Source organism: Dipteris shenzhenensis, chromosome 5, assembly GCF_047967505.1.
Source record: "Dipteris shenzhenensis isolate YYH24624 ecotype China chromosome 5, Dip_SZ_1.0, whole genome shotgun sequence".
In the NCBI taxonomy this organism is placed as follows: Eukaryota; Viridiplantae; Streptophyta; class Polypodiopsida; order Gleicheniales; family Dipteridaceae; genus Dipteris; species Dipteris shenzhenensis.
In genome coordinates this window covers 58,989,023-58,998,369 of record NC_141600.1, presented here as the reverse complement: position 1 = coordinate 58,998,369, position 9,347 = coordinate 58,989,023, and the positions used below count along the sequence as shown (strand labels likewise).

The 9,347-nt window shown below is 44.5% G+C and overlaps 1 protein-coding gene across 1 annotated transcript in view; it reads left to right on the top strand.

The window, feature by feature from the left end:
* The first annotated feature begins 7,987 nt into the window (after positions 1 to 7,987).
* The window catches only part of LOC147902245 (CRM-domain containing factor CFM3, chloroplastic/mitochondrial-like), a 68,176-nt gene continuing 66,816 nt past the window's right edge, over positions 7,988 to 9,347 (top strand). Inside the window, exon 1 of the mRNA XM_087374815.1 lies at positions 7,988 to 9,268. Within this exon, the coding sequence (XP_087230941.1) occupies positions 8,237 to 9,268 (1,032 nt within the window). The 5' untranslated portion in view covers positions 7,988 to 8,236. The remainder of the gene's footprint in view (positions 9,269 to 9,347) is intronic.

The window sequence follows — 9,347 nt, the reverse complement described above, 5'->3', positions numbered from 1 at the left end:
TGAAGACCGTTCGTACTACCCTCTAGTTTGGGCCAGCATCATTTGCCACCATGAAGCCTTTAAAGTCCGCAATGGGGTGCCCACACTTCTCCATGGCATCATTTAGCTTCAACCAAAAAATGATTTGAGCCTCAGTGTCCTCCTCTTTCATCTCGCACACGACAACAGTCATCAACTCTTGGATGTTGCATCACATACAACTAAAGTTAAGCATAAGCATCATCCTTTCGGTGCTGGAGGGAATGTAGGAATACTAGCATTTGCCTTACCTCGGATCATATACATGAGTAGCCATCGTTGTCCACCCGCATACGCATCGTACATGGTCAAAACATATACATCTATTTCGTAGATCACCACTAGTGCGGTGCATGTGGCTCAATAGATCTACCCCCGAAGTAGGCCCTGTTGTCAACATCTTGAAGATAAAGCATCTGCTTTCATCATCGGCTGACATGGTTCCAACAAAGCACGGGGGAAGAGACCAAGACTCTTTAGAATGCTCGTCACTTGTTGTTGCTACTGTGAGAGCACTTCTACTGGCTTCCTCGTAGTCCACAAATGTGACAGAATCCTAAGAGTGATGCAATTCATAGTTTCTATATAGATCTTCTCGTGTAGACATATAAGGCAATGAAAACAAGGTAGTTGCAAAAACATTAAATCCAGAGTTAATGATCGTGGAGGTCCATGGTTGTCAAAGTGTTAATGGGTTTTCATGCTACACTAACCGGTCGTATCGATACAACATTTCTCTAACACAATTGCAATCTAAGAAATGAAGCAAGCGATTATTTAATTAATAAAACACAATTGAGTCGGGCTACTTAATCAAACATGATAATAAAGTACTAAAAGCAACACATCAAAACACACAGACAAGGTTGGAAGCCAGAACATAAAAATGAGGGATACAGCGCTCAAAGTTTCCCACAGAGTACTACAACTCAACTGATGGGTCTAACTAAGCAAAGTCACTTGTATTTTAGAAGTTTGGAATCAACAAATTAGAAAGAGGGGCAAGGTACCCTTTATAAAGCCTACTTCCCGCCAACAACAATCGTAAGGTGCCGTGGGGTTTGAACTAACTGCCATATGAATAAATGGCAATGGCCGTATCGGCGGTGCTACATTGACCACTGGCACCTCCGCGTATAATAGGGAGCAACCACCCCCTTGATTGTGCCTTAACGTCCCATTAGAGGTGTGGATCTTGGTCAAGTGACTCTACCGAGTCGGACCTATCATGTTACCGAAACACCTAGTCAAACTTACGTTAACTCGGTGCCATAACCGTATCCTACCAGTCAAACTTGCATTGACTCGGTGCCATAACCGTATCCCATTGGTCAAACTTACATTGACCCATCGCCTTGGCGCTATCCCGCCGACTTGCTATCCTACCGATCGTTGATTTAACTCTATCCCGCCGACCTGACAAATGTCAGTACCTAACCCATCGCCCGAATTAATTACTATCAGTCAGCTATCCCGTCGGTCAAACTTGCATTGACTCGGTGCCATAAGGCTATCCCGCTGGCTGTTTCCATAACTCTATCTCACCGACTTGCTATCCTGCCGTAGTCTATAGTGGCATGAGATAAAATAATGGCTTATGGTTTTATAATTGGATGTGCTTGCATGCCAGTGATTATTTTGGGGGCAAAACAAGCAATATAGTCTGAGTCACCACCACGGTGCCCTCACCTTTACTGATAAGGCCAAATTTTACTATTTCTTAAGGCCTTTTGATGAAGCTTTTCATGGCAAAGAATGCTTGCAAATTACAACACTACCCAAGAAGCCAGGCATGTGATTAATTGGCTGCTTGAATTTTAATTAATTGAAGATGGCTTAGGATAATTTTGATGGGCACCACCGGGCCTCTAGTTACCGCATTGGCTTGAATTTTGATTAATTTAAGGTGGCTAATGATTATTTAGATGGCACCATCTGGCCTCCAATCAGTGTGGTGGCTTGAATTTTGATTAATTTAAGGTGGCTCATTAATGTTAGAGTGTATTAAAATGTGGCCCCGAACATGATTTGGCTATTTTGCTCTCATCCACCCTTGATCTGCTACTTTGCTCTATGCTTCCTCCTCCGGTTCTCATCCACTCATCTTCTCCCTTGTTCATCTGCTGCTCCACTGCTCACCCACTCTTTTCGCCATGCCAGGAACTACAGAAAATGCAGCCAACATTACTACCCCCCCTCAATACAACACAATCCCAATCTTGTCAAAATTGACAACACCAATAAACTGTTTGGATTTGGAAGATTTACATGTGTTGGTACAATTACCCTACTTTTATAAACAAAGCGTGGCTATGCGACAACTAATGTGTGCATTGTGATTTCCATGGAAAGTAACATGCAAGGACATCCAGAAAATGTTGCTGCTTTTTTCTTGTAGAAATATATTTAAACAATACAAACTACTACTCGGTTGTCGTTTCAAGGAACACTCTTTCTTAGAGAAAACCCAACCATAAGGCAAATTTTGGAAAAATATAATGGACAACTAGAACAACCTTTCCATGATCATGTAAAACTCAAGCACTTAATTGTTTTTTCTCAAAAAAGGCCAACATTCCAAAAATTATTTGGAACTACAACTCTTTGCCAAGATTTGGAAAATCACAATGACCAACTAAAACAATGTTTGCATGACCATACAAAAGCTAAAGGAGTATTAACTTTTTTGAATTGGAAAAGCCCAACCATATGCCAAGATCCGAGAAATTATATCAAAGTAATAAAAACAAGTTTCCCATGGTCACGTAGATGCAAAATTATTCCATAAGTTGTTCTATATGTCTATAATCTTAGAAGCACTCTATTCTTCGCCAATTGGTGGCTTAATGCATATAGTTACCTTGCTCTTCAGTTTAGTGTTGTTGCCCTTCTCATGTAGCATATTCCAAGCTAGACAAAAAATGTGGCCCATGGTGAGCACAAAGGTTACGATGTGCCTCCAATATGCATGCGAAAGAAGTATGCAAACTTACGAAATGTTATCTTCTGCACATGCTTGTTTAGCAGTAGTGTAAAAGGTGGTCTTTAACGTCTTCTTTGCAGTCTTCTTGTTAATGCCTCCTCTCGTCAGTGCCAACACCAAAGGCAAACTCATTACTAACGATGGAGGAGGAACATATGTTTTTATCAAACAAGTGCCTGAGGTATAGACACAAAACCTTGCTTTACGAGTGCCCATAGTGCATCAGTCATTGGTGGGCCTAAATCTACCATAGAACTGAGGGAAGGCAAAAAATGTCACAAACGTGGAGACTCGCTGCAACATGATGGGAAGAGAAAATGATAGGGAATAAAGAGTACCTTGCACAAACTTTGCATATAATTTTTTGGGCACAACACTTGTAGCAGATGGAGCGCTCACAACAATAGATGGCTTCATAACTTGCGCATCCACGACGGTGTCTGCTAGAAAATGGAAAAATTGCATGCCAGTTAAACAACGAGAACGCGCAAGAACTGGATGACCATGCAACACATTTGGTGTCTGAGACATGAGTGCATCTTGATTTCCCTAATGCTTCTCGGGACAACTTAACAGCCTGACAAATTCCCATAAGCACATGCATTCAAGTGGCAACACTTTGGGGGTACCAACGACGAAGCAGTAGGAGACAGTGTACGTATTAATCGTAAACGTTAACGGAGTTGGGGAAAACTCCATCTTAGAAAATCAACAGTGCATGCCAGAGACATTCAATTGGTCGGCTTTTCATTAACTAGCAAAAGAGAAGAAGTAAAATAAGAGGCTATACTTGGAGTAGTATCTACATCTTTGAAACCATGCTAGTGCACACGTAGAAGATTCGGGCCATCAACCTTAGATTCATCGATTTCCTTTGCTTTATGAAAGCCACAGCCAAATAGTTGTTGAGCTTTGACTTACATAAACAACTTCCTGGGAAAATTGAGGACAATAGAAGGTCCTTGGAATTGAAGAAATGTTGCGTCACGAACTTGAAACAAGAATCACCTTTGAAAACAACACAAAATGACGACAGCAAGTAGCTATAATGCGGGTCAAGCAGACCGTTGACACTAAAGAAACTCAAATTTAGAGTGCAAACAGTAAGGTGAATGCTAGATTGTCACCATGAAGAGCTGACCCCGCATCATCAGCACAGGCTTTTTTGGTCTCTGCCATGTTCATTAACCATGGAAACATAGAACAAGAAGATCCAATAACAAAACAACGACCGTGCAGAATTCTTTCAAGAAAAGGCAAAATTCGAATACATAAATTGGAATCCCCATCCTGCCCCTCTTCGTAACTGACCTTGTGTTCACTTGCCATAGTAGACAATGCTTTATTTGCAAGAAACCACAGGTAGAAAACAAGATATGCTGCAAGCGGAGAACAACAAACTAGAAGGACCAACCGTTGAACACACCTCCTTCTTATAGAGCCAAACGAAACCTCCCAATTTAGACAAGCAACACCTTGCGATCCGTTGGAACGCTCATCGCCTATACCCTTGCACAATGTTTTGTCAACCTAGTTGGCTAGTTTCCCTCCTCAGTGTGGAAGACATGGTGATGGACGAAGTAAGCCCCGATATGCAAAGATCTACCCATACAAGGACATGGGTACAGAGATCCAACAACATGGGCAACCAGGACGCTAGGGAGCAACGGATCGCCACTTGCGACGAGACGAAGAAGCCCGAGGTGCATGAGACATTGGGACACATGCACAAACGTGTGTTGGACACCTGGATACCAGCGAGATAGGTTGTATGGAAACAACCAACCCAAGTTGGCCATGTCATAATTCATCTGGTTTTCAAAATTTGAAATTTAGCACTTTTGCTTTTCACAATGGCCTCCAATTAGCCCTACTTATGGAAGGCCAAAAAGTGTATATGTAAACTCCTAATGGGTCGACTATATTAAAAGATTTCATATCTTTGCATTTCGGCATCAGATTTTCACAGGATTTGTTGCAATAGCTTGATAATTTTGTGCTTTAATTCACTCCGCATTCAAAAATCGCATTGGATCAACTGCGCCTCCTGACTTAGCTCTCATCCCCTCCAAAAATCAACAATTCAGCTTGTTGGTTTATCAGCCTGTAAGCCCGTGTAGGAATTGTAAAGCTGCAGACACAGTAAACCCCTAGATTCCTAGCAAGATTGCAACAAGCAGTTTGGCAGTTCGGGGAGGGGGGAGCACTCTGATTAGGGGTGGCGAAACTAAGTGTCCAGTGCAAGAAGTAGATAGGTTAGTGAAGGCGGGGGATGCGAACGACGGGGCTGTAGTGAGGATGGGGGGGCGAAGGAGGGCGCATGTTGACAGAAGCAATCCTAGGGGGCGCAGGTGATATATACTGTAGCATGGCAGTGAAGAAAAGTCGCGAAAGGACACGTGCCACATTATCCCTCCCCCCATTTAACCCCTTCCCCCGCCTTCACCCTGTCTTCTTTCAGCTTCAGGGTCATGGCCTCGAGGTGATCTTCATTTGATGTTTTGGCAGTGGCCTTTGATTTGCCGTTTTTGAGCGCTTATCATGTATACTAGGTTTGCCGTCATCATTTCTGGTGTCTGAGTCGGTCATGCCATCCTCGATGTCAATGGCTGCCGCATGAGCAGCACTGAACGTTTCATAAATATTAAAAAAAAAAAAGGCATTCCAAAGTAACAATCCAAAGGTGTTTTGGGTTCTGCTTCTTCCCGAGCTCAATCCATTTCATCAACCTAGTCAGCTACTTTCCCTCCTCGGTATGGAAGACATGTTGATGGACGGAGTAAGCCCCGATATGCAAAGACCTACCCATACAAGGACATGGGCATAGAGATCCAACAACATGGGCAACCAAGATGCTAGGGAGCAACGGATCGCCACCTGCGACGACGAAGAAGCCCGAGGTGCATGAGACATAGGCGCACATGCACAAACGCGTGTCGGACACCTAGATACCAGCGAGACAGGCTGCATGGAAACAACCAACCCAAGTTGCCCATATCATAATTCATCCGGTTTTCAAATTTTGAAATTTAGGATTTTCGCTTTTCACAATGGCCTCCACTTAGACCTACCTATGGAAGGCCAAAAAGTGTGTATGTAAACTCCTAATGGGTCGACTATATTAAAAAATTATGCATCTTTGCATTCCAACATCAAATTTTCACACGATTTATTGCAATAGCTTGGTAATTTTGTGCTTTATTTCACTCCGCATTCAGAAACCGCATTGGATCAATTGCGCCTCTTGACTTAGCTCTCATCCCCTCCAAAAATCAACCATTTAGCTTGTTGGTTTATCAACCACCAGTAAACCCATGTAGGAATTGTCAAGCTACAGATACAGTAAACCCCTGGATTCCTAGCGAGATCGCAACAAGCACTCTGGCTATTCGGGGAGCAATCTGATCAGGGGCGGCGAAACTAAGTGTCCAACGTAGGAAGCAGATAGATAAAGGCAGGAGATGCGAACCATGTGGGTTGTGGTGAGGATGGGGGGGCGAAGGAGGGTGCATGTCGACAGAAGCAATCGCAAGGGGCGTAGGTGATATATATTGTAACATCAAGTTCAGAAAGGACACGTACCACATTATCCCTCCCCCCATTTACCCCCTTCCCCCGCCTTCACCCCCCTCTCATGCTAATGCATTTTTTGGTATCATAGCCCCCCTATTTATCTATCCTTACCTAATGGGTCTACTAAATCTAAAACTTCAGGATCTTTGCACTCCCTCGCTTGATTCCCATCAAATTTTTTGTATCACATTTATAATTTTAAGATCTAATCCATTGCGCATTTCAATTTTGCATTGGATCAACTGATTCACCAAAATTTGCAAAAGACGTATCTAAAAACTAATGCATTAACTAAGGCTATTAACCTAAGGCTATAGGGATTATGCAATAAAAAATTAACCTAAGCTCATGCAAGTGATTAAGCCCCAAGTCGAGCTCCTTTTCCTGGTGGCTTCTTCTTTGGTGACTTATCACCAGGGCTCTTCTTTGCTTGCTCTTCCTCAGCTACTTCCTTCGCTCTTTATGTCCCCTCCTCGGCTTCTTCCCCTGCTCTTCCTCAGGGCTCACATGTCTCCTGTTGCTCCTCCTCTTGGTGGCCCATCTCCCTCCTCTCCAGCCCAACTATCTCTTCCTCCCTGCTCCTCCTTTCCTCACTCCTCCTGGCGGCTCACTTGGGCTTTGCGTGACTCCCCTTCGCCTTCCCCTAGCCTCCAACCCACTATCCTCCCACCTACAGTGGCCAAGAACCCCCCCCCCCCCTCCTTTGAACAGTCCTCCCTCTAGCTTGCCAAGCTCCGCACTAAACAACAATCCTGTGCATAATCCCCTTGTCAGTTCTCCATCTCTACTCCCCTCGTCTGCCTCATGCCCTTCACTGAAATGTTCGTCAAAGAAACCCTTTGTTTTCGTCCCCCCCGCTCAACCAATTCCCAGCTCGGTTCCAGTCCCTTAGGTCGCAGGTTAGCATTGGAAAAGCTATAGCGGTGGTTCTAAGGTCTCTTCCCAAAAACCAAATGATCTCGTGATCAATGACTAAAAGCCCACGCCTGTGGCGTGAAGACGAAAGCGATAGGAGGACGAGAGAATTAGTAGGAGCAAGAGGGAGTGGCTATGCAGGATGTCGTGATCTTGCCGTCTACACGCTTTCAAAAGAGCTCGGACCTTCCATCTAGAAACATCATTAATGTTTTTTATTTTACGTTAGCTTATGAACCATTCCTTTTCACCTCTCTTCTTTCGGCCTACACAAATTAATGGATTTTTTTCTCTCATTGCCCCCCTAGTATGTCCCCCCATACATTGAAAAAAGTACATTGTTATGTGAGGAGCCTCTTGGTTTAAGGCTCCGAGGAGCCTTAAATATTTTAAAAAAAAAAAAAGGCATTCCAAAGTAACAATCCAAAGGTGTTTTGTGTGTATGTGGATTTAAATATTTTGAAAAAAAAAAAAGTCATTCCAAAGTGTTTTGGGTTGTGCTTCTTCCGGAGCTCAATCCAAATGTTGAAACTTGGCCTTTGCTGTTTGCAGCTGAGATGGAATTTCTTGTGACAAACGAGTACATGCACCGGGAGCTGCATTGGATTGCCATGCTTTCACCTTTTGATAGCCCTTGCCATCTCCAGGGGAATCTTGCTTCAGGCGACCAATTGCCGAGCTTGGAGTGATCTGCATTCACAGATTGCCTTCTCAGCAGACTCGAACTTTAGCTTGCCTTTCAATGGCATGATATCGTGCTTCGCCATGCCGCTTTCCCCAGCACATCCGCTCCTCCCTTCGCCTGCTGCAGAACATGCTTACGCTGTGAATATCTCATCCGGTTCCTACGCCCCCTTCTCATCGCTTTTGTATACCCGTCGTCATAACTTCCGCAGGAGCTCGACAGATGTGATTGCCAGGACCATTGTGGGCTCGCAGCATGTTGAAGAGGAACGAGGAACAAGGCGTTTTCGAGGAGGAGGCGTCCCCTCTTGGGACACCCCAAGCATTGAGACAAGAACATCGCCTCCATGGGAGTCGCCGAGAAAGGCTTACACACGCATTCGAACAGAGCGCGAGGAGGAGGAGGAGGAGGAGGAGGAGGAGGACGTTGATCAGGAACGTTTCGATTCCCGAGCGCAATTTGCACTCGAGCGGAATGGCCACATTGTGAGACGCAGCCAGCGTAATTTTGCTTCGTCAAAGGATGCTCCAAATTTGATTACTGTAAGGCGGCGTCCCTATCCCAACCCCCCGAGCGCTGATGCTGAGGAAGCCAAGTCTGCAATGGCACGAATTGTGGAGAAACTGCGCAACATTCAAGCAGAGAGGGGTACACCCCAGCAGGTGGAACGCGAACTTCCCCTACACGGCCGCACGGCTGGAGCCTTAATACTTCCGAAGCCCAATCAGGATATTTTCTCTATTGCTAAGAATTGGAGCACGCCTGATCACCCAATCCCAGAACCTGGCAGAGGAATTTTAGACGCTAAGTTTCCATGGGAAAGAGAAGAGGTGACCAAGGAGGAACAGAAGGCCGAAAAGGAGAAAAGGGTGAAACCTCCCAGCTTAGCAGAGCTCACAATCCCTCCATCCGAGTTGAAGAGACTTCGTACACTCTCTGTTGGGCTAAACAGGCTGCTGAAGATTGGGAGACTGGGGGTGACAGACAACATTGCCACCAACATCAAAGAAAAATGGCGTACATGTGAGTTGGTCAAAGTGAAATGCGAAGGGCCAGCTGCATTGAATATGAAGAAAACACAGGAAGATCTAGAGGTTTGCATTCTCACACTACGTTACATTTCCTTATCTTACGATGTTTAGAGTGAACTTCAGACTTTTGATTTCTTTGACT